This window comes from Triturus cristatus, chromosome 2_1, assembly GCF_964204655.1.
Source record: "Triturus cristatus chromosome 2_1, aTriCri1.1, whole genome shotgun sequence".
Classification (NCBI taxonomy): Eukaryota; Metazoa; Chordata; class Amphibia; order Caudata; family Salamandridae; genus Triturus; species Triturus cristatus.
The window spans coordinates 150,995,351-151,021,846 of NC_140581.1; the positions used below are offsets into that span (position 1 = coordinate 150,995,351).

At 43.1% G+C, this 26,496-nt stretch overlaps 1 protein-coding gene across 1 annotated transcript in view; it reads left to right on the forward strand.

Moving 5' to 3' along the window:
* Positions 1-6,899: 6,899 nt before the first annotated feature.
* Positions 6,900-26,496, forward strand: part of PIK3C3 (phosphatidylinositol 3-kinase catalytic subunit type 3) — an 855,016-nt gene continuing 835,419 nt past the window's right edge. The window contains exon 1 of the mRNA XM_085629033.1: positions 6,900-7,053. Coding sequence (XP_085485159.1) covers positions 6,986-7,053 — 68 coding nt within the window. The 5' untranslated portion in view covers positions 6,900-6,985. The remainder of the gene's footprint in view (positions 7,054-26,496) is intronic.

The following is a 26,496-nucleotide window of genomic DNA, read 5'->3' on the forward strand; positions in this document are numbered from 1 at the left end:
GCTCGGGGTCTGGACTACAAGTAGCCCAAAGCACAGCCTCAGGGATCGCCCAGAAGCATATGTTGCTGCAAATGGTCGCAGTGTCCAGAGGTTCGGGTTGCACGGTCCCCACGAGGGCTTTGGATCACAGGTTTGCTGAGAGCACGGATCGGCCTCGGGAAAGCTTGGAAACCCACCTCCTGTGTTGCAAAATCATCAGTGTCCTTCAGAGCAGCGTTGATGCAAACCGAACAGATGCATATTTGGTGCCTGCGTTGCAGAGGAGTAACTCCTTTACTCCAAGGGAGATTCTTCGGTCATCCAACGTCGTGTAGATAGTAGAAGTTCTGGGATTCAGTAGCAGAGTTTCGTCCAGGTAAATCTAAAGTCCTGTAGTCAGGGGCTCCTACTTTATACCCAAGGAAGGGGTGGGACAAACTCTGGGGACCCACCTATGGGAGGGTCAGGACAGAGGGGTGGCTACACCCATGTCCTTTGTCCAGTTTCTCGCCAGAGCAGGGGCTGAGTGCCCCTGCAACCGGTCTGAGCTGGACTATGCACAGGGACATCAAATGTACCCCCAGTGCAGACATCAAAGCACTCTTGGAGTGCACCCGCCCAACCCCAATACACTATAGCCTATCTGGGAGGTGGTTACACCTCCCTGTGACAGGAAACCTATTGTCCAGGCCTCCCCTGCCGGAGTTTCATCCAGCAGCAGGAGGGCAGACTCGTGTCTGTGGCTGGCAGCATCCATTTTGTGATGCCAGGGTCTGTTAAGCTGGTACCGGGTGTACCGGTGGTGCCATGTTTCTCCCTCCAATAGGGTGGAATCATACCTCCCACACCAGTTACTGGTGTGGAGGTATGATTCCAAGGTGTTTGACACCAAACACGACATGTTTCCGTGCAGCCATTCCAAAGTTAGCATTTACTGCGAGGTTATAATGCACTTAAGAGTATATGGTTTGGCTGCATCACAAACAACCCCGGAGTAAAGGTTCCGAAAACTGCAGAGGGGCTCTGCTCATGCATGGGCACCCTCTCACATGAAACCCAGCACCCTGCCTTCAGGATTGTTAAGGCCTGCCATAGGGGTGACTGATAGGTTTACATGTGCAGTGATATGGAGAGATATAGGCAACCTATATCTCAGTAAGGGGTGCATACACCAACTTACACAGGCTGCTGTAGCAGACCTGTTGTGTAATTTTGAATGGCTTCCCAGGGGTGGCATAATACATGCTCCATCCCCTGGTAGGCCCCTGGGGTTCCTCTGCCCTGGGTACCCAGTATACCAAATACTAGGGACTTATAAGGGTAACCCAGAATCCAATCTGGAGTATACCTAAAGTACATGCAATCAACTTAGAGAGGAAGCAGCTAGGCTGGGGCCCTGAAGAGCAGGGTCCCAGCCAGACTAAATTCGAAAAACAGTGAAACATCAGCAAAAAGTGGAGGTAACCATAAGAAGCAGATCCTACTCTCCTACAGCTGCTATCGCGGATAAACTGGTGTTATGGGCTGTTGACACCAGCTTGTGAATGGGGTGATAAATTTATCGCAACTTTGGCTGCGATAAAGTGCCGTTAACTCAACGATAGCTCCTTGAGAATATAGCCCTGAGTCCTCTAAAGTTAGATTCATAGACAGCATGAGTAAGGTGGCTGCTTGAATGACCCTTAACTGTCTTCAATTGAATGGAGGAAAGACCAAAATTATTTTGTTTGTTAAAGCACAGACACTTTTGTCAGATGACTGGTGGCCAATAGAGTTAAACCCTGATCCAATCACTAAGAGAGGTAACCTGGTCATCCTGGTGGACAATAATTTATCCATGAAAGATCAAGTCACCTCTATCTGTGGCACTTGCTTCAACACAGTACGACTTCCAAAAAAAGGTATTCTCATGGCTCTCTATGAGCTCAAGGAGAACTTTGGTTCAGGCTCTTATCACCGGCCACCTGGATTATGGTGATGCTCTTCTTCTAGCAGCCAATGAGACGCTTCTCTCCAAAGGTGGCTCAAAACCAGTGCTTAATTTGAGCCAATGGTTTCCGGTGCTCAGCACCGGCACTTAATCAACACCTCGCTTTTTGTGGGCACTAGTTAAGAACACATTCACATAAATTTATGGTAGGTCCAGGGAGATTAAGTGATTTGCCCAGAATTACAGGACGTTGAGCCGACGCTGAGACTCGAACCTGGTTCTGCAGCTCTGAAATCAGCAGCTCTGGCCACTTCCTCTCCCCTCTTTCATGGTTGGTAGTTGGTTCTGGTTTAGGTGACGCTAACAGGAGAAACGGGCTGGTGCAAGCTGCCTCCTGATGGGAGGCCTGGCACTTCGTTTTTTACAAATTAACCACTGTTCAAAACACCACGGCCGATCTAGTCTGTAGAATACCTGCTGGTACCCCTTCTACTCCTACTCTGAAAGCTCTGCACTGGCTTGAGGTCAGGAAATGTTCATTGTTCAAATTTCTATGTCTCATTCATAAATCTGATACGGGGAAAGGCCTGTCATACCTTTGAGCAAGGTTCTCTTGCTATCACCCCACTAGAAACCTGAGATCCATGGACAAAGCCTTCTTAAGACCTCACCATATTCGAACCTCAAGGCACATCTTATCTGGCCCACCACTACTGGAACAGTCTACCACACCACATACACTTTTGTTCTGATTTTGGAAGCTTCAACAAAATGCTGAAAACATGTCTCTTCTGTAAAGTTGCCTCTTTCTTTGCTTGTGTCCGCCTAGTGCCAGGATACTCCTTCGGAAGTGAGTCGTTTAGCACTTTACAAATGATGGTAACACAACATAACATAACTATTAATACTTAGGTTGTTTAAAGATACTAGGCTGTCGGGAAGATCCGTCTTCATTTTCACGTCCATAAACAGAGTCAGAACTGCTGTTCATCTGTGAGATGGATAACTATCAGATGAGGGGGATACAAAGCTTCCAACAGCCGATGAGGCAGGGTGCACAAGTAGCTCAGGGTTCACATGCTGCTGACTTGGTTCAAGACCTTGGGGAATGTAGAAGCTAATAGTTTTTTGCACCAGCCTGCCAGTGTGTGATTGAGTTTGGAGGACATAATTGCTGTGGTGGTCATGTTGCTGGTAGTACTGGGGGGATGCTGGCGTTTTTCATGTTTTCATCTAAATGTACTTGGCTAACGGGGAAATTAGTATTTTCAGATGTAGAAGTAGGGGATGTTGATTTAGCGGCAGAACATTCCTTGTTGCCATCTTTGGATCATGTTTGCATGATCATGAATGTAAAAGTCTGCACTGTGGTGAAGATGCACTATATAAATACGGTAGAACATGCTGGACACAGTAGAGTAAGTGTTGAGTAGGGCAGAGGTAAAAATTACTATTCCCTCTCCAGTAAGAAAGATTATTAACCTGTAAACAGTCCGCCCCACTCCAATCCAAAACAACCTGCCCCACTCCAATCTAAAACGTGCACCATTCCAATGAGTCCCACTCCAATCCAAAACAATCTGTCCCACTCCAATCCAAATCAATCTGCCCCACTCCAATCCAAACCAATCCCCCCACTCCAGTCCAATTCACCTCACCCAAATCTAATCCACCCCACTCCAATCCGAACCACAGAACCCAAAGCCAATCTACCCCAACCCAATGCACCCTACCCCAGATCAACCTCATCCAATTCCACGTCAATCCAATCCACCCACCCTAATCCAATTCACCACACCCCAATCCACGTCACTCCAATCCAATACACCCCACTGCAATCCAGTCTACTCCACGCCACTCCATTCCACCCAACCCAACTCCAGCCCAATCCACCCTGCTCCAGTCCAATTCACTTCACTCCTATCTACCCCAGTCCAGTCCACCCCACCCAACTCAATCCACCCCACTCAAATCTCATCTACCCCATCCAGTCTAGACCACTCCAATCCACCGATTTAATGCAGCCCAATCCGCCCAACTCTATTCCAATCCCGCCCATTCTATCCTAATCCAATCCACCAACCCTAGTTCAGACAACCCTACTCAGTCCAATCCGTCAAGCCCACACACTCTAATCCACCCTACTCCAATCCAATCCACCCTACTCCAATCCAATCCACCCTACTCCAATCCAATCCCCTCTCCAGTCCAGTCCAATCCACCCCTACACTCTAATTCACCCCACTTCAAACCACACTACTCTAATCAAATCAACCCAAACCAATCTAGTCCAACCCAATCCAAACCACCTCACCCCTTTTCAGTCCACCCTATTCCAATCCAATCCATCCAGTCCACCTACTCCAATCCACCCCACTTAATCCAACCCACACTACCCCAATTCAAATCACCCCCAGTTTACTCCACTCAAATCCAAATCACTACCTCAATCCACTCAAACCCACTCCACCCTATTCCACCCCACTCCACTCTCCAACACTCTATGCCACTTCACTCTACAACACTCTCTGCTATTGAACCACTGAAATCTACTCCCTTCAACTCTACTCCCCTTACTCTACTCTAGATCACTCTACTCCAGCAAATCCAGTCTATGGCACTCTACTCCCCCCGCATCCTCCCCCACCCCCACTGAACCCTAGGACACTCTACACCACTGACTTTTAATCATTATGAACAGCAGCCACACTGGTATAGAACTTAGCAAAAACACATTGACAAAGCCAGTAGCTCTTGTAGAGGCAAGACTTATTGACTTTGCCAATGCTTGCTTTATTTTTTATGTTGGGTTGTTGGGTAAGAACTTCTCCAGCATCCTGAGGTTATTTTCATTTTTGGTAAGGATGATCAGCACACTACGGTAACCCACGGTCTGTAAATTTCACGGACCATCCGTTATTTTAGTATGATGTCCGAAAGGCGTCCGTAATTTTGGGAATTACAGGAAGGTATGTTCTTCCCCTGCCAGAAGCCCCATGAGTTTAAAAGTTTTCACTCTGGGCCTCTCGCACTTATCTTTTAAACTGTAGACTGAGGCTGCCTGCAGCAGCCCCTTCCAGACCTCGCAAAGACTGTGGACTGGCCCTTTGTCATTCTGAGACTGCAGCTGATTATCACATATAGAATGAAAATGGGCCCTGTTATAGTGACAGCATGTGGTGTGCCTTCTCCTGCATCAGACTAGGGCAAGGAATGCTGCTTTTGTCCTGGAGCCATGCTGGAGAAAATAAAAATAAAATAACTGTCGGAGGCAGGGCAATAATTTGGGCAAGGCCTCAATCTATAGGTTTATTTACCACATTGTCAAGGTGGATATTTGTGAAGGGTAGAAGTGATAACCACTTTTAAAATAGTATTCCGTTCAGTTTCTGATGTCTCTGAAAATATTATCCCTTAATAAATATAAGGTGCAAGGTAAAAGAATTCTGAGTAAACATGAATAAAATGGGTTATTCAGAAAAGTCCTTCTTAATGTTATGGGACTGGAATAAAGTTTTCACTGTACATTTAAAAGAAAGATTTAAATATATGAATTAAAAAATACTATTTAATGTTGTTTGTTACATTAGCACAACTCTTTATTGCAGAAAGGGCTTGATGTCGCTTTGCAAAGCTGTGCGCATACTGAAAAACTGTTAAGTGCACGATTGTTTCAACATAACACAAACTTATTTTGACTTGTACTTATTTTGGTTGTCTATTTACTTACTTATATACTATTGTGCGACCTCCTCTGAAATGTCTGTAAAACTTATGTTTTGTTTCATATATTTGTCCTGAATTTTGACCTTCTGTCCTGAATTTTGACTCTTTGTCCTGAATTTTTACACTCACAGTCCTCAATTTGCACCCATGCCAATTGTCACCCCACAGCACACATTGCAAAGTGACATCTACTGTAAAAGTGAAAATATAACGAGCCCATTGGATGGGGGTGAATGGGGCAACACAGTGGACTGTTGGGGTTAGCAACAACATGGACAACAGAAGGAATGTTTGGGAGGAGGCAAACAACAAAGTGGAGGAAAAGTTGAAAACATTTAAGGAGGTTTAAGTATGAGCAGTCCCAAACATCCCAAAAATATAGCTCATCTCCAGACGGAAAGACCTAGCAGTCGAGTGCTTCTATACCTGTTTTAGAAACATGTAACACGCTGAACCCAAGCAACTAGTGACAATTTGCCAGACCACGGCGTTGCTCATCAATAAATATGGGAAGAAGACATGATAGTGTTTTCCCGACTACAATAATATTCATAAAAAGTTCTTGTTGTGCCAAAGATGCAAATCAAACATATAAACGTGTGACTTAATGACTACATTTAAGAACATCTGAAGTCGTTGCAACGCTACAATGTTGATTTACTTTAGTTACATGAATATACTCAGAATATTCCAACATGGCCGCCGCGAATCCTTTTCGAGCCGAACCCAACGTCTATCTTGCGCTTTTATTTCTTGGTCATAAAGCCAGAGAGCCAACCACAAACTAGTTTTCCCTTCAAAATATTGTTAGTCCTTGTTTTGCGACCATAAACACTAAGAGGGAGACATAAAGAAGTCGAGCGCAGGAACGTCGCACAAATTGTTCACAAACTATACGTCCATCTTGAAGTGTCGGTTGGTGTTATGGACAGTTGCTTATTCAATTTAAATTTACCAAACCATTAGGAAGTCTGATTGCTGATCCTTATCTTTTAATCAAATATGATCGAATATAATACGACTGCGAACAACTTCTGAAGATTACATTTGAAAACATATTTAAGTAGTCAATTTTAAGATTTACTTAGCAATATGAGATTTATCAACTAGTAGACAAGCCATTTTTAAGCTGCCTGTTTTTCTGTTTGAAATCTACTACTTTTGTTTTCTAATATGCGGCTAGGCGTACTGTCAGTAATTCGGAGAGCACCTCTTCGAAAATGGCGGACTTTGTGTAGTTCAAAGCACAGCTTCCTGTTCCCCGTGAGACGAATGCCGGGCGTCATTGACTGTGACAGTTCTGTCTGCATCCGAACACCCGGACCGTAGGGTGCGAGTGGCGCTACCGCCATGGGGGAGGCGGAGAAGTTCCATTATGTCTACAGCTGCGACCTGGATATCAACGTTCAGCTCAAAATGTGAGTCTGGGGGGAGGGGCTTGGAGGTGGAGAATACGCGGTCATAACTGGGTCTGGTGACTGCCCCCTCCCTATAATCAGTGTACGAGTCTGTCGGTTTTGATCACAATTTACAGTCACATGGTCTTCTTTTGAGCCACAGGCGAAGGAACTGCAAACCGCACCTGAGGCTTAACCAGCACTCAATAGCTGTTAAAGTGCACAGTTATTGTAACTGATACCCTATGCATCTTGGACCTGTAGTTTACCAGTATAAACATTGGGCATGAAATGACAGCGTTTAGTGGCTAGCTTAAGTATCACGCGACCAGGGTTATAAGTCTGGTTACCAGTAGCTTTGCTTCAAAACGAACGATTGATGGATGTGGTCTACAGGTGTGATCAGTGGTCGAAGTGCAGTAAAATAAGTATGGGAACTGTGATGCTGGGTGTAAGGGGACGGGGCAAGGGGCGGGGTGAGTGGATGTGGGCGTGGCTATAAACCAACATATTCTCTAACATTTTTCAGTCTTTTATCTTCCGGTAACTACATATAAAATAACACGCAGCTTACATGAAAATTAATAAGTTAAACAATGGGAAATACACTATCTTACAATGTGACATTTTTATTAGTTAATGCAGTGCATCAAATCCTGGTTAATGCAGTGGAAAATAGTGACTTGTGTATGTTTAGTGCTACAAGGTCCCAGTCTGTGACAGAAAGAAATGTGAACATGCAAGTGATTATTTTAAACTTGCATTACACACAGGATAAGATTGGCTGCTACAGAAAAAGATTTAAGATAAAAAGTGTTTCCAAAATATTGATTTTTTGCAGGGTGTTACTCGAGCATTTTTGTTATTTTTATAACTGTCTTTTAAAAGGGCACAATTTGCAGCTTAGCGTGTAGCTCCCTTACGATACCCCTCAAAAAGAACAAATGTGTGTCGTCAGGATGCAATTTTTTTTTATGGTAGCTGTCTTTTAAAAGAACACACTTTACATCTTAGCAGGTAGCTCCCCCAAGTACCTCTCAAAGTAAATAAATGTGTATCACCAGGAAGTTTGAAGGGATTCCATCAGTTAAAGCCAATTCCGGCTACCAGGCGCCCTTTACATTTGCAGATTCAGCATTTGTGCACATTTACACTTCTTTCAGGCAATCGGGCACCCTGCCACGAAGGCTTGTTTAGCTGTCTTCCCCTCCCTCAGTTTCACAGCTCAGAAGGCTACCTGAAAGACACTTTAGCTGAAGCTTTTCTGCTCCCATAATTAACCGTCCTGGACGGTTGACCTTTGACAAAAAGTAGGGGAACTCTTTTCCTAAAATTAAAAAGTTAAGGCCACGCCATGCCCCTCAGATCCCCCCCACTTCGACCACTGGGTGTGACTCTGTTCTAGACGAGATCACCATGTTTCATTAAATGTACCCAAATAGAAAAGAAAACCCACTGGGGAAAATGTATACGAGAAGGGTACTGAACAGGGGTGGCAAAGTGAGCTAAAGCACGATGATGAATTTAACCCAGAACTGTGACTGGGGCTGAGGGTCTGAAAAGTTTCAGCGTTCCGTCCATCATCGCTTTGTGTTTGCTTTGTTTGCCCTAAGTTGGCAGGGTATGCCCCGACGTGGATCCCTTGCTGACTTTGTCACTGGATTCAAGCTAGGTTGGCTGATGAGGGGTGTTATCTCGAAACCGGTCCCAGGATGCTTGTTTCTAGTCCAGGGAAGACCTGGTTTGGAAGATCGGGCTGGACTGTTCCCATGAGAAACAGAGACAAAACTGATTTGCATATGGCTGGGTATGAACTGGGATAGCAAAGTGAGCTAAAGAACGATGATGGATTGAACCAAGATCTGTGACTGGGGGTGAGTGTCTGTAAAATGTCAGCTCTTCGTCCATCATCTCTTTGTGTTTGCTAAAGTACAAACCATGAAGGTGTATTTTAAAATTAGGAGTCAAATACATTGGTTAATCACTAAATCAAAAATGCCCATGGTGCAAATAACATTTAAAATACCATTTGCACTGAAATCTGATCTCTAATCTAAATAATGGCCAGCACTAAATATGGTAAAGCACAAGACAAATATGAATACCGGAGCATTTGTCGTAAAGACTGCTCAATAAGTCAGAAAAGAAAGAACATAGAAAGTATACTAAATCGATATAAAAGTCGAGCCGTTGTCTGCCTTAGAGGCAGAGAAAGATCTCTGGCTCAACTCCAAAATTATGAGCCTTTATCTATTGCTAGACTGTACAGACACTGCGGTGCGACAAAGAAAGTTACATATCACGACCAGTAGGTAAATCAGAAACACTTCACATGGTCATATTGACATTTACCCTAATTTTAGTGACTACGCTTCACTATGTCTTGCACAGAAAACAATATTGCATCAAAAATACAAACAATGTCTCCAGTTAAATGAGGTCGCAGGCTTCATACGTATACAATTGTACAAATTGGATAACATGTATACATAGGACTAAGGGCCTCATGTAGGTAGCTAAATACCGGTCGGTAACGGCCGAAATTCGGTAAATATCGCGTTACCGACCGGTATTTAGCTATTTGAGATGTAGGAGGCATATTTCAGGATTCGGTAAATTACCGAATCGGTAAAATACCGATTCGGTAAATACCGAATCCTGAATGTAGGGAGCACTCTAAAGAGTGAAAAATAGTTTTAAGAATTCGTTATTTACCACCAAATACAGGTTGGTGATAAATAACGAATACCTTGCAAAAAGCAATATTTTGCAGATTTAAGAGTGCCATGTGGCAGACATACATGCCCTTAGGGCATTTATGTGCGCCACATGTGCACACATGCAAGATTCAGGGGTGCAACAGGGTGTCAATGTGACACCCTGCCACCCTTGAATATGCTCCCCCCCATTACCGAATCGGTATTTACCGATTCGGTAATGAGGCATACCTTCCCATTGATTCCTGTGGGCCTCCAGGCCCATAGGAATCAATGGGAAGGTATGCCTCATTACCGAATCGGTAAATACCGATTCATAATTACCGAATTTTTCCGATTCGGTAAAAATTACCGAATTATTACCTACATCACATTTACCGATTCATAAATACCGAATCGGTAAAATTCGGTATTTATGAGTCGGTAAATGTGATGCTACCTACATATGGCCGTAAATGGCTTACAGGTGAGGAGCTCCAACCGGGAGTTCCTGGCCAGGGATAGCCTTTTTGTCTCAAATCCCAGGTTTTCCACCCCCTCTTGGTCCCTTCTCACCTGGTGGTCGCTCGTCTGCAGCTGTCTCCGTTTCTCCTTTGTCTCCCGACTCTGGACATCGGATGATTTCGAATCTTTACTCGAACCCGGCGGAGCCGAGCAACATGGCCGTTTCCCGGTGGAGCTGCTTCGCCAGCTAAAGGGGAGACTGGCCCCGGCACACCGCCACGGCCGTCATCTACCCAGCCGAACAGCAGACATGTCCCATCGTTCCTCCGCTACTTGTCTCCCTCCCCCCTGTACTCCGGTGAATCGCTGATGGGTCGGCTGACGAAGGAGCCAGTCTCGATGGTGATTACCCCACGCGGAGCTCCCTGGATGGTTGGTGAAGAGCAGGGACGAGGCTCACCCCTCCTGAACATCCCTGGGCCTCTCCGAGCGCGACCTCAGTTTCTTCCCTTACTGTCCGCCCTCCAGCTTCGCCTCCGATGGGACAGCAGGGACACGTGAGTGAAGTGGTAGTGAGCCTTCTCGGCGCTGCGGTGCAACGCTCCCAGGCTTTTCCGTATCATCCTGAGCCTGGGAGGCGCGCCCCCCCCACCGGACTTCGCTGCTGCCTCCCTAACTTCCAGCTGGCTTCCCCGTACCTTGGTCTGCGGATCGTCTACACCAATGCCCCCGTGGTCCAGAGCCTGGGCACGCAATTTACAGCCTTGCGGTCGCCTTGGGTTTTGTGGCATCGTCTTCACTGCGACTGTACTCTATGTAATCATGCTCTCTGGGTTTTTTACTTCTGGATTTATGATTTCCGTGACTTTTGTGCATCCCGCCATCTTTGGTGATGGTCTCCGTCGATTCCCTTGATCCGGACCCGCCATCTTGTCTGACCCTTCTTCCCTCCTGACTCCCCCTGACGACTCTCAAATGCTTTTCTCTCTTTCGCTGAACTGTCTTTACTCCTTCCCCCCTCAGGTTCCCTTCTCTCCTCTCACCTATTCTCTGACTTCTATTCTTGTCCCCCTTTTCCTTCTCTGCCTCTTATGGTTTTCCATTTACTGTGTAATTTGTGTGCAACAAATGTTTTAATTATTATACCTTGTTATTCGCTATGTTGTTCCTTATGTAAAGCGCTCTGATACCTCCGGGTCTAGCCAGCGCTATATAAAACTCTAGATAAATAAATTAAAAGAAATTGTAAATCCGTGCACTCACAGAGTATCAGGAACAGAAAATATTACATTTAATAAATTTTACAAAGCAAGCAATACTATAGAACTAGCTGAATTTTTTACTATTGAGTGAACAATGACTGTCACATCTGAGCTATGTAGTCTACAGACAGTGAGGGGGACGTTGAGTTTGTTTTAAGCACCGGTAACCACACACATTAAAATGTGCAATTTGGAAAACATGAGTAGGTTTAAGGCTCCACTGATGTCAAGCTAATAGAACATCATTATATTAAATACAGTAAAAACATTTCATTTGCGACTCTAGTAACAGTTAAATTGTAGAATTATTAGTTGTGGAATCTTCCCCAACACTAGCTTTTCACCACCTGTGAATATACTGATTCCTAATTTCGTGAATTAAAAGCTTTGTTGCTATTACCAGTATTCAGAAGCGTATCTTCCCCCTTTTCAGCGATGTGGGTTAACCTAGTACCATCAGTTTACCAGCAGTGGGGTAAGTCTCTAGTGGCTCCATAGCATTAATGACTCCTTTATTCATGCCGGATATTCATTTAAGAACACAATGCATTGTCAGCTTGTAATTTCTAGTATACCCCAGTTGTAACAGTTTTTGCTGAAATTCAAAAACACAGTGGTTTGTAGATGGGAACTTGAACTGGAGGGTCCCACTGTTTGCAAATTTCAAAAACCCATATGTATCTAAAACTGTACTATGTGCTAGCCAAATGTAGGCCAGTACTGTAGCACTTAGCTAGCACAAGCACACTTTTCGAGGAATCTTGATTACGTATGCTTCTAGTTGGTATTTTGAAGACTCGATGTCTGCAAAATACTTACTGTGCCTATGTTATTAAGTATAAAATATAAAAAATATAGATTTTCACTCCATTTCGTCTAGCAAAAGGGTGTAGGTTGGAGGAAAATGTTTGTCAGGGCCTGTCAAACTGAGAGGATCTTCTATCATATTGCTCTAGCACACAATTATGGTAGCACTCATTTCGAAAGCATTTGTGATCCTGGAATTTAAACATCTGGGTACCATATGAGTCAATCTACAATTTTTGTAGCATTCAGTACTGCCACTATTTTTGTCCAAACCTGGTAAGCAATCCATTGGATGGGAAATGTGAATTGACTTGTTTTGAAGCATATGTTGATGTACTGGAACAAAATGTAAGTACACCGCAGACACAGTTGTATCTACTTAAACGTTGTCTGGGGACAATTGACCTTAAGGAGTTCAACAATGCAACTGTTTTGAAGGAAGTTGCAGTGTTGAATGTGTAACAAACAGTTAAAAAATAATTGTAAGATAAATAAATATACTGTGTTTGAATTCTATAAATCTTTTTTTTTTATAGTCCTCATTTGCCTCAGTTAACAATAGATAATATTCCGTACTCCGGGGCCTCCCTTAGAATAGCACCAGCCAGAGATCTTTGTTCCAAACCAAGGATGGGTCACACTATACCTTGCTTACTATTCTCCAACTATAGATAACTTGATTTCACACAGCCACCTGTGAAGCCACCAAAGGAGTAATCAAGCAGAATAGTATAGAGGCCTAATCATCAGACTGAATTTAAGTAAGTTACTTCCCCCGGTTCTCATAGGGAAGCCAAAACTCACAACGCTTATTCTCTGATAGCCTATCCAGATGATTAGTATACTTTACTGACATCATCCATTCTATTTTATTGGGGGGGGGGGGGGGGGGGGAGTGGATTTAACCCAATTTTTTAAAATTTCTCTACGGGACAAAAGTATCAGGTAGAAAATCAATTTTTTAGTGTTATTTGACAATACTTCACAATGCTCCGGGATCCCAAAGAAGACAAGAGTTTTGCTTATCTGGAGTGTCTCTCCAAGTATTAAGGATATAGTGTTACTCCTGTCCACCCAAAAATCCTGGACTTCGGGGCATTCCAGAAACATGTGAGTGTTGCCTCCTTTTTCTTTGCCACACTTTGAACATCTCGGCGTGGGGCCTTTCCCCAATTTGGACAATTTATACGGAGTCCAATAAACTCTATGAAGACAGAAAAGGTGGTTCCGCCTTAAATTTGCAGCACGAACCGTGGAGTGTAGAAAGTTACAAGATACTTGCCATAAATCTTCCATCTGTTCTCCGGGCAAGATTTTCTCCCACAGTAACGATGGTAGATTGAAGTCTCCATGTGCTAAATCCATTAAAAGCCAATACCAGCTCGCCACCTCTTTTTTCCAAGTCACATTCGTCATCATCCTAGATTCCAAATCATTTGATATTCCAAAACCAGAACCAGCAGAAAGAAACCAGCTTTTTATTTATAGATATTTAAATCTTGAAAGCTGATTATTGGCTATTCCTTGACACTCATCCCAGGAAATCGGGGCCCCATCTGATATCAGTTGTCCCTAGTGTCCTATTCCTGCTTTTTTCAATGGGAGAGCCAGGCTATCCTTGGACCACTCTGGAGAACCGGGCGAGTTCAAGATAGGAGCCATTCCGCTGTAATAGTTTAGCTTTAATTTTTTCCTGATTTTATACCATGTCTCCGCAAAAGGCTGAAGAATCTTAAGTCTCACTTTTTTAAAGAAACGCAGGTCTCCATATTTATGTATAAACCCATGTTCACGCCCTTCTACCTCCTGGAGCATTGCCTTAAACATAATCCCGACATCGGAAATATCTGGTATACTAAATAGCATTTTCCCTTCTCTTAAAAGATACCCAAGCGTAATACGAAAGATCCGGCAATCGTAGACCTCCTTTATCATTCTGCCGCCTTAGCTTCTGCCTTGCGATACGGCCCTCTTTTGAGGCCCAAATAAAGCTAGTAATTTTGGACTGAGCCTTTTTGAGCCACTCTTCCTTAAACGCCATGGGAATATTCTGAAACATGAAGGTTTACTTAGGAAGAATGGACCTTTTCACAAGGTTGATTCTCCCGTATAATGTCAAAGGAAGATGGGCCGAACTTAATAATATTCCCACTTCTTTATTGATCTTATAAAAGTTGGATTCCGGGATTAGTTCTACTTTTGAAACTATCTTAATGCCCAAGTATCTTATCTCCTCCTGGATACAATTCAACTGCGAGTTAATATTCCAAGTCATTACTACTGTTTTACATTCATTTACCTCATATCCTGAGATAGCTCCGAACCACGATGCTAGTTCGTAAACCACAGGTAATGAGGAGTCCACTTCGGAGACGTAAACCACCAGGTCATCGGCATATAACCCAACTTTTTTCTCCCATCCTCGGAATTTAAAAGAGGAAATACTCTCATGGTTTCATATATTTTCCGCTAAGGGCTCAATATATATGTTAAATAGAAGGGGAGATAAAGGGCACCCTTGTCTTGTCCCCCGAAAGATGTTAAATGATTTTGTCAGATTCCCATTCACTAAAATTCTAGGTGTAGGACTTCTATATAGTAGGTCTTTTGCCCTGCTAAAATTCTCTCCAAGATTAGATAATTTTAAAATCTTCGGTAGATAGGACCAGTTTACCCTATCAAAGACCTTGGTTGCGTCCACTGTAGTTACTGCCAGTGGTACTTTATAGGTGGTGGCTATATTTATGGCCCGATTAAACTATATGTAAGATCTTTAATTCCCCTGCCTCGTACAAAACCTTTCTGATCTTCATGGAGGAGATTACCCATCACCCCACTAAGCCTATCTGCCAATATTTTCGAAAAGATGTTATAATCTGAATTAAGTAGCGAGATAGGCCTGTAAGAATCATAACAATTTGGTGGTTTATCAGGTTTTAGTATCAACATCACAGTGACATCATCCCAGGATGGTGGAATCACCCTGCCGTTTTCGAAGATAGCTGATAACAGCTTGACCATAATCTGGGCTAAATATTCCCCTAACTTTTTATAAATCTCAATGGAGAGACTGTCCGGACCTGCTGCATTGTTTGATTTCCCTGCTCTAATGGAGTTTCTTATTTCCCCTACTGTTATTGAGCTATTAATAGCTTCTCTCTGGGCATCGGGAATTTTTCGTGGGGTATCTTGACCCAACCATGCTTCCACCTCCCCCTCCTTCGTGGTTAGAAAATAGTTCAGAAAAGCCTACTCTATACCTTCACATGTCGCAATTAGACTCCCTGTGCCTTTTTGCTTTAGTTCTTTAATAAAGTATTTTGCCTGGTCATTTTTGACCTTCCATGCAAGTAATTTACTGCATCCTTCTCCATAATTAAAATGGGCAAGTTTACTTGCGTGCCCCTTTCTTGTAATCTGCCTTCCACTACCCCTGCAAGATCGTTTTTAGAGCCTGGATAGAGGTTTACAAGGGTCTTGTGCTATCCCATTCTCAGACAGCTGCTGTTCTAAAAGCCAGATCTTGCTCTCAATACTCGCTATCTCTTCTCTCCGTTGCTTATCTTTGTGGGATTGAATGGATATTATTTTCCCCTTAAGAAAGCCTTATAGGCATCCCAAACTATACCTATTGGTGCTGTACCTATATTTTTCTCCAAAAACTCTTGAGTGTCCATCCCGAGTTTTCCTACTATATCATCATCATACAGTATAGTGCAATCCATAGACCACCTCTTCTTAAGGGGGCCAAAGTTAAAGTGATGGCCGAGTGGTCTGACGTGTGATCCCACGTGATTAACACCTCCAACCTGATCCTTAAATTTTGACTGATTTAAAATATGTCTATTCTTGATTGGTGCCCATATTTTTTAAAGGTGTAACTCTTAAGGGATCCCTTCCTCTCTCCCCAGATGTCACACCAGCTTCGTTCCTTTATTGAATTTTTATCAGGGATCGAGTTTTATTGTTTGTTACAGCTCTACTTTTGGTGGAACGATCTAGATTAATATCTAGAACTACATTGAAATCCCCTGCCAAAATGACAGGGTCAGGGAAATCCAAGAGTTCTGTGAGCAAATTACCAAATGGAGTAGGGTCATCTAGATTAGGGCCATAATAGCCAACCACTGTATAGGCCTGGTTATAGCATCTTATCTTGGCTATTGGCCACCTACCCACCCTATCTACCTTACTATACTCTATTATTATCTGGGGATTAGTTTTCACCAGAATCGGCACACCTCTGATGGTAAGCCGTTGATCAGTGAATACAGCTTTCTGTATCCATTTCCTTGATTTAGGAACCTCTTTCATCTCTTCACTCATTAGATCGGTCTCTTGTAAAATTATAATCTGGGCTGGGGCGTCTTTTAAATATTGCAACATCTTCTCCCTTCTATGTTTCATTCTCAGCCCATTAATGTTCTATGATAGGATTTCTATCTGTGGTTTCTGGCTGGTTGTCATCTTTTATTTCTTAGAGTCATTATCTTATTAGAGGCTAAGTTACATCTTTTTACGCTGAGGACCACAATTTTTTGTTGTCTTTTTTTACCCACTGCTCCCTCACCCGTGCACTAATATCTACCCGTGACTCTCCCCATCCCTCCCTCCCTTGGGAAACCCTCCTCTTCCTTCTTAATGGTCTGAGCCTGAGGAGGCCCCCTGAATTTAAGAGACAATAATAAAAAAAATAATAATTATTATCATTCCGCTGAGACACAGTAACAATCAAAAACAACCACGAGAATGAAGTGGTGCATACTATATGCAGAAGAGTGACAAAAACGTGGGCCTCTACCTCAGCCCTGTGTCTAACGATTTAAGAAATTGTGCCATGTCTTCCACCCTTTGGAAGTTCTGAAGTTTGTTGTTGTGCATCACCCGAAGGCTGGCTGGAAATCTTAGCTGGGCCGTTGCCCCCATTTTTTTAAAAGGCTCAATCATATTACCCAATTCCCATTGCTTATTAGCCGTAAATTGGGAGATGTCAGATCTTATTTCAAAATTCATGCCATCAGCTCTTAAGGTTTTCTGTTTTAGGGTCTTTATTAGAATTTCTTCCTTAATCTTATATGTTTTAAAGTTAACATGTATTTTCCTTGGTTTTGTCTTATTCGTAGTCGCCTTAAAAGGGTCTCTACGAACCCTCTGTATATCCTCCACCAAGTCTTCTAGTGTACATTCGATGTGTGTACTTAACTTCAAAAGTCTTGCAACAAATGCCTTCAAATCCTCGCCCTCTGAGCCTGACGGTATTTTTAACATATTAAGGTTGTTTCTTCTCATGTTGTTCTCTAATGATGCCATCTTTTCTTTCCATATCACCTCATTCCCCTTTAGTAGCTTGATCTCCTTAGTGTTGGCTTCTGTTTGAAATGTAAGATTCTTCACTGAGGTTTCCAACTGAGTGGTCCTACTGGCAAGATCTTCCATTTTGTTTTGTAGGCTGCCACATGCTGATCTTATCTCTCTTTGGATTAGTTCTGAAACTTCAAATCTATTTCTCACCTCAGTTGTTAACAACCAAATTAAGTCTGTAACTGATTGAGACTGTGGTTGAGACTGTAGTTGGGGTTGGGACGTCGCTTGTAACCGTGGATTATACTGCTCCTGCTTTACCCCTTCCCGAACTTCAAGAGATAATGGTGGGACTTCCAAGGGTACCCCCTCTAACTCTAGCTGCGTTTCACCAGTCTGCAGAGTACTAGGCTCCATAATCTTAAGGGGTGATACACTCTTTCCTCGTCTCGTAATGTCCTGGGCTCCTCCAAAACGGCTACTTCCTGAGGCTCTGGAAGACTTGCCAACACCTGAAATCTATTTGGACTTATTATATCTCTATCCTCTCCCTGACTATTCTCTGAACAAGCTTGAGCTGGGTTTTTTAATAACAAGGTCTTTGGCACTACTTTAAATAAGGTCCTTAGTGAAGGTGTAATCCTGAAATGTGTTGTCGGGATCTCCCCTTTTGTTCCTTGCAGCGTCCTTCTTCTAGGGGTCTCCCAGTCACTTTCTTTTATGCTGTCTTGTTTTGAGGCAGTAGCCTCTGCAACCTCTGCAGCCTTGGTTGCCATAAAGTCTCCCTGAGTTTTTGTTAGTGTTTTCCTCATAGTATTTTTCACCCCCCAGCTTCTCAGCTGATACCTGTTCTGGTGAGTGCCCCTTTCTGACACCTCCTCCACACTTTTTAAAACTTGCAATGCCACTTTATTTACTTGATGTCTTTCAATCGGGCCAAGGAAAACTCTACCACTTTTTTTTGTATCTGTATCTGCCCCTTCTCCTTCCCCACACAGTTATTTTCCTCCACTTTACTCGTCCGATGTTTATCGGTTGTACTTCCTAGTTTGGTGTGCCACTGACCCAATTCTGGTGCAGCGTGTCCTGCAGTTACGGTGGTTCCCAGGGTCACCAAAGACTTCTGTCCTACATTATCCAAGGACTCCTGCAACTTGTTTCGGTTGCCTTCTTGGTGTATGGAGCTCCCTGTTGCTCCTGTTTTGCCTCAGCCACCCGATGGGGCTCTGCGCTACCGCCCCCTGCCGATCTCCCTGGCCCTTGTATCCAACAGGAGTCCCGGCCAGGCTCGCCTGTGGATTTCTCTGAAGCCAGTTGCCCACCAGCCCTCTCGCCGCCAGCCGGCCACGCCCTGAAGCCCTGGAGCAGCCGGAAAACCGCGCCGCTACTAGGTGAGAAGCTGTTTCCTTTGCAGCCTTTAAAAATCAAAGCAAAACTCCGCCACTTCGAACTCCAACAATCATCTCATGTAGATCTTTGCTTTGTCTATCTCCTCAAAAGAGTGGAATGTCAGGATTACTACATATTGGTCTCCTAACTCGGGAGCCTCCGCGACCGCGTCTCAAGCGGCCACCATGATTTCCCTGACCGAATTGAATTCTATAACTCTTATTCAAGGAACCATAACAAAGGAGAAATAATTGATCAATAATTGATGGTGTTATAGGCCATGTCTGTAACCTGTAACTTTGAATACATGACGTACAATTAAGTGCTACGAGAGAAGAGTTTTATGAAAAACAAAATCTAAGAATGTTCAGGAACGTTTTTGGACATGAACCAGCACCACTTTCAAGTGAGCTATAAATATAGCTAGCAGTGTAGAAGTTTCAGGAAGATATGAGTAGAAGTCCAGAAGGAAACACATGGTAGACTTGATGTGAAAAAGAAGGGGCAGGTTGAGGAAAAAAAGAAAAATGGCAGGAGCAATGGGAGGTTTTCTAGCAATTATTATGGGATCAAGAAGGAACGTTGTTATAGGTGTGAAAGGCTCAGCCATCTTGCCAATGCAAATAATTGTCCAGTGCTAGACAAGGTGTGTGATTGATGAAATTAAAACGGACAAATGGGGAAATATATAAAGGTAAATTGTGTGCTCGATGAGAATGAGGTAGAGTGGGATGGAGTGGTTTTATGTTTGTGTCGCTGATAGAAGAAGACAAGGTAAAGGTTAGCCTAGATGTGATATATGGATGGATGGTAACAGTGGAACGTCATGGTGGGTACTTATGCTTGGTAGTCTATTATAGGTTGAACATTGATTGATTGAGATGCTATGGCCAGGCAAGGAGTTTATGTGGATTAATGTCTGCCCTGGAATTTATACAGGCTGAAAGTGGTAGGGTCTGCTGCTGCCGCCCTACTCTCATTACGGGGGCTGTATGGCATGTTATGATATGCTATTGAAGCTTTTTTAACTCTTAAATTGCATGAACATCCACTTTCTGTTGAAAAAAACTTTTAAAACAGTTCTCAACTTTTAAACACTTACTTTTTCTCTGTTGCCGGTGTGCTCCATTTCGGCACAGCTGTATTGCTGTTTGTGCGGAGGGCAGCTACTCGGCCCAGGCTTCACTTCCGCCTGCTCCCATTTCCAGGCAGAGAGTGCTGGGTAGTCGTTGGGCGAACTACCGCCTACAAAAACAATGACAGAGCGGATGAGCAGCTGGTGCGCCGAAGGCGCACCTAAGGCAAGCTCTTTTGCGCCCGCGTCCCGGAGGCAACAGGCGCCGGCCATGCTGCCTCTTTAGCTAAAGGCAGGAGCCTAAAACTATATTATGATCGCGATAAATTGCTCAATTTAGAAGCTTGCTTAGCTGAATGTTCAAGGGCTGAAGTAGACAAGTGGGATAACTGGTTGCAATTGGTCCCTCCCCTGGTTCCCGGAGAAGCCCTCCAAGACCTCTACTGCAAAAACCAGAGCAATCAGCTCTGATATAGACAAGAACTTTAAAGCAATATTACTGAAAACCCGCTCGCTGCAAAAGCAGGAGGCGCATATTCCTGACCTCTTGCTAGACGATCAACCAGATCTCTTATTTCTCACTGATACTTGGTTATCCGAGGCTTCAAATCCTACTCTTGCCTCAGCTTTCCCTTTGGGCTATAAAATTCTTTGAAAAAACCGGCATACCAGGAAGGAAGGCAGCGTTGCCATTATTTTTAAACAAAAGTTTGATTGTCTCCCTCTTATGTTAGACAATATCAAAGGTGCTGAATGCTTGGGCTTTTGCTGCACGCTCTCCCCTCATCAATGCATAGCAGGAATACTGCTATTTAGGCCACCAGGGGTTCTTGGCAATATTATTTCTTCACTCAATGCAGCCACTACTCCGTTAGCCGTTAGATACAACCAATTCCTCCTTCTGGGAGACTTAACATACAAATGGACAACCCACATGATCCTCCAGTAATCTCTTTATCTGAAACGATGAGGGCCTGCAATCTGACCCTCTATATTTCTTCTCCCACGCACAATAAGGGCCACACTCTGGACCAGATTTTCTGCAACACATTATTGGTAATCACTTGGTCTAACCATCTTCTTATCAGTTTTAAAATTCCAAATGGTAATAAGGTTTCCTTACTAAAATCGTCAAGGTCAGAATACATTTTCAGTGCCTTACACAAAATATCCATCCCTGCACTGGCAGAGGCTCTTGAAAGCTCCAGCCCGGAACCACTGGGCAATCCAGATTCTGACACTCTTATGCTTGAATCATGGCTTAGGTCCAACATTGACTCCGTTGCACCTCTGACCTCTCACCATTTAAGGAGGAGTTAACCCTCAGCCTCATGGTTTGATGAACCTTTTAGAACCAGTAAAAACATCTGTAGAGGTCTTGAAAGGAAATGACGGATACACTCCTGAAGACAGGAAGACTTAAAAAGCAGCCCTGAAAACGCAATATAAACAAGTGAGAGAGGCTAAGAAGAATTTCCTACAAAACAAAATTGAAATAGCCCACAATAAGGGTAAGGACATTTTTAATATAGTAAAATCCTTCATCTCCCCTAAGGCAGACAAGAAAGAAGCCCCGCCATCAGCTGAGTGGGCTGAGCAGATAGCAACATCCTTCCTCAATAAGATTGCTCGAATTCAACAGTCTTTTGACAAAGTGTCAGTGGAGGACCTGCTCCTCTATCAATCTCTGAATGAAAATGTATGCCCCTTGCAGCCCCCAGCACTGTTAGAGTTTCCAGAACTTCATTTAGAGTCACCGCTCAAATACCTCACTAGCCTTAAATCTTGTTCCCCCACGGATGCCTGCCCGCAAAACTATCACACCTCTAGCTCCTACTATTAACCCTATACTTAATAAGGTGCATAACTTATCCCTCTCTACCTCAGATGCCCAACATCTGGAAGCAGGCAAAAATCCTACCTCTCTTAAAAAAGCCAACCGCAGATCAGATCAATCTGGCCAACTACAGGCCCATCTCTCTCCTTGCGATTTTCTCCTAGGTTTTAGAGAAACATGTAAAAAAAGCACTCTCAGAATACATCGAAGACAGAATCCTGTTGCATGGTTCCCAATCATGCTTCAGGCTAAATAATAGTACAGAATCAGTCCTATTGGAAGTTACTGAACACATTAAGGATAAACCTGATCAGGGTGGCAGGACAGCTCATGTACTACTCGACCTCTCATCGGCTTTTGACACAGTCTCCCGCATGAGAGACTTCTTGACAGGTTTTGGAACGTGAGCATTGGTGGGACTGCCTTTGCCTGGATGAAGTCATTTCTGAAAGATAGATCGCAGCAAATCTGAATACCCCCCTTCTCCTCTCCCATGCCAAATCTGAACCTCAGGGCTCCATTCTCATCCCCACCCTCTCCAATATATATATGTCACCTTTAGCATAGTTAGTAGAGGAAGATGGAGGTAAGATTTTCTCCTATGCTGATGACACACAATTGATCTTTATGTGTGAAAAAGGAGGACTTTGTCGGAGACAGCATCAGATCTTGCCTCACTAAGGTGTTCAACTGGCTCAAAATAAATCAGTTAAAAAGCAACTCTTACAAATCAGAGTTTGTCTTTTTTGGTCAACCGACAGGGAGTAACTGGAGCACTTGGTGGCCAATGGAGTTGTCTCCCCTTCAGTCGGCCCGAGAAAGGTTACAAAACCTTGGCATTGTCATTGACAATGCCCTTTCCATGGGCCAGCAGAGTCAAACACTGATTGGCTCCTACTTTGGTACACTTGGCATGCTAAAAAAATTCCTCCCTCTGTTGTCAGTGGACACTAGGAGGATCATGGTTCAGGCTTTAGTGACATCAAAATTGGACTACGCGAATAGACTGTACCTAGGCATACCTGACTATCTCAATCAGCCCCTACAAGTAGTGCAGAATGCAGCGGCCAGAGCGAATCTTAGACCGAAGCCTAGATCACATATGATTCCCATCCTCAAATCTCTGCACTGACTTCGAATGAAAGAAAGGGTCAAGTTGAAAGCCATGGTGATATTTTTTAAAGCACTCCGTGGCTTAGGTGCTAAGTTCCTTAAGTAACGCATGTCAACTGCTACATTCCGACTAGGACCTTAAGATCCTCTACTGCAGATCTTGCACGCATCCCCAAAATACAACCAAGACTCCTAGGGTGAAGATCCTTCGGATTTCTGAGTGCACAAACATGGAACAGCCTACCTGCCTCATTGAGAGCCTCAGCTGACCTATCAACGTTCAGGAAACATCTTAAAACTTGGCTTTTCAAGAATTAATCTCACCTCAGTGACCTGCCACCGGTGTCCACCCCAGGCCTGGACACTCTAGATTGAGTAGCTGTGCGCTATATCAAATCCTTTTCATTCATTCAAGCCACAATCTAGAACTTGAAGAATTGTTTTGTCAAATTTGTGTTTTAAGAGGGGGATTAAGGAAGAGTAAAGTGCGTATGACCATGGGAAGCTATCCTGTGACTACCACATCAGAAGAATGAGTTTGAACTCCGCTGCGGAACCACCTGTGAGTTCTTTGAGTAGCATGAGTGAACAAGATTCAAGTGTAGGGGTGTACAATAAGCGGAATGTGGTTTTGGGGATGTGTTTAAGACTTAGATAGAGAAAGTCAAGAAACTTAAACACTAATTGTTCTAAAAGATTATAGGCAAAAGGTCAGAGATGTACCACTCACATGTAGACCAAAGTTGAATGAAACCTCAAAGGATTTCTACACCAGGGACACAATTGAACCTATTAAGGGCTCTGGTAATTTATCCCCACTAGTAATTGCCTTAAGGTTGGGGGAGTTGAGACTCTGCATTAACATAAGATTTCTCAATAAAGCTGCGTAGAGTAGTTGGCCTAACGGCTAGAGCGGTCGACCTTAAATCTGGGGAAGCGGGTTCGAGTTTAGCCAAGGACGTGCAACCTCCTTTGATTCTGGGTTAACCACTTAATCTCCCCGTGCCTAACAAAAATGAATGTGCCTTCATGTAATGCAACTGGTGCTAATGTAAAGCGCTTGATACCCGATGTGTTTGCATCAAGTTCGTGCTATATAAAACTGTGGAAAAAAAGCTTTTTTTATCAACATTTATCCTCTTTGGAATTTATAAAATTGCTATCTTTGGTGTATTAGGCGTAGGTTTTTTTCATAAATAGCTTTCATAAGTTTGTAGTGTCAAGTTGATTTGGGGAAAGACTCAACACACTTCATGGTAATTATTTTGTGACAAAAGAATGCCATTCAGATTAGCAAGTGCTCTGGCAAATTTTAAGAGATTAATGAGTGGCACGTGGTATGATGTGAATGGTGCAAGAATATAATGGTATTTGGGAACGATAAAGAGGTACATGATGTAAATTTGAAGTATGTCCTATTGGCATTGAATACAGCGTGTTTAGGAATTAAATGTAGCAAATATAATTCGGCTGGGGGGAAGTGAAGTACTTGGGGCACCACGTCACTAAGGATTGTTTTCCGGTGAAGGCAGATCATGTGAAGGCAATTACTATGACGCCTGCATGCAAAGAACAATTATGGTCATTATTGCTGCTTACTGAGCTTTTCTAGATTTATTGGAACCGATGCACCGGTTACTGGAGAATATCGTCAAGTTTTTATGGGGACCAGAACGAAGGGAAAGTTTTGACTGAATTGTGAAATCATTGGAGCACAGTGTCTGAAGTAGTTTGTGTTGGTAAAGAGTGTGGTTTGTTACTGGATGCGTGTGGTTGTGATATAGTAGTGGTTATTTTGCTAAAAGGACACGGTAGAGAAGTGGGTAGTTGATTATGAATCATGGGTCCTTCATCCTAGAGAAAAAGGTATGGTGTTATAGAGCTGGAACATTTAGCTTGCTCATGTGCAGTGAAACATTTTAGGACATACTTATGGGGTACAGAGTTCGTGATTTGTACGGACCATAAACACATGAGTCTCGATTCACAAAGGTAAACGTAGACCAAAAGTTTCAGTTTAGACCTGAAACCTAAGTTTAGAACTAAAGTCTAATTTTACTAGCAGTAAAGTTAGACTTTTGGTCTAAGTTAAGAACAAAAGTCTTACTTAGACCAAGAGCCTAACTTTACAAATAGTAGAGTTAGACTTTAGGTCTAAACTTAGACTTTAGGTCTAAACTTAGACTTTAGGTCTAAACTTAGACTTTAGGTCTAAACTTAGACTTTAGGTCTAACCTTAGACTTTAGGTCTAACCTTAGACTTTAGGTCTAACCTTAGACTTTAGGTCTAACCTTAGACTTTAGGTCTAACCTTAGACTTTAGGTCTAACCTTAGACTTTAGGTCTAACCTTAGACTTTAGGTCTAAACTTAGACTTTAGGTCTAAACTTAGACTTCAGGTCTATACTTAGACTTTTGCTTTAAGTTTACCTTTGGGAATTGGCAAGATTGTCATCCAAACTGCAAGTGTATCTTTATAGAGTTTTGGAAGGTTTTAGAAGGTTAAACGTTTATTAATAGGGATTGATGATTTAATGGTGGAGGAGGAAGAATATGAAGTAGATGTGCTTACTTCTGAGGAAATCCTTTAGGCATGTAGAGGGAAACGCAAAACAATTTTCACTGAAGGTACATGGGATGAAGCGATGAAGAAGGAATGCAGTAATTGAAGAATGGTGTAGTGTTGGGGTGAGATAAAATAGGTTACTTGAGAGAGTTTGAGGTGCAAAGGTACTGATTCATGTCATCAAGCACATAGTGGTATGTTGTGTACTAAACGGAAGGCCACACAACATTATTGGTGCCCTGGGTTTAGATGCATTTGCTGATCAGCAGGTGATAAATGTAAATTTTTTTTGAGGAAGCAATACATCCCCTTAGTTTCTTGGTAGTCTTGTTGGATTAATTAGGGGCTATCGGAGAAAACTAACAGTTGCCATGATGGGTCCATTTTCAGTACTTCCAAGGGGTCTTATGCCATAGTTCCAATTGATTAGTTTTGCAAATGGCTGTATATAAAGATGGTAGGTCGTATTACTACTGAGATAATCATTGGATTTTTTAAAGATGTATTTTGCCGGTGGGGATTCCTGAGGAATTATTCTCAGACAATGGAGTGCAGTTGCAAGATTTTCTTTAAAGGGTAGTCAGATTAAACTATACAGGATTAAAAAAAAACACCTGCCCCCTCCCATATGCGAGCTAAATTTAATTTGGACTAGCTATTTTTAGGTCCTACTCACCCTTTCGGGAAAGTAGGAAGACAAACTGACTTTTTTGACCTCTGCCTCTGAAAGCAGAACAAATGTGGCAAGATTTAAAGGCATCTTTATTTCTCAAAAAGTGAATGAGCAATGAAAATGCCTTAAAATCTTGTTAACTTGTCACATTTGCTTGGCTTTCAGACACAGAGGTCAAGTGCAGTTAAGTCAAGTAGATGTTTCAAGTTACTCGACCTGCAGGTCTAGTGAAATTTTCCTCATTTTTCGAGCCCTGCAATAAAGAGTGGCTCTATATAAC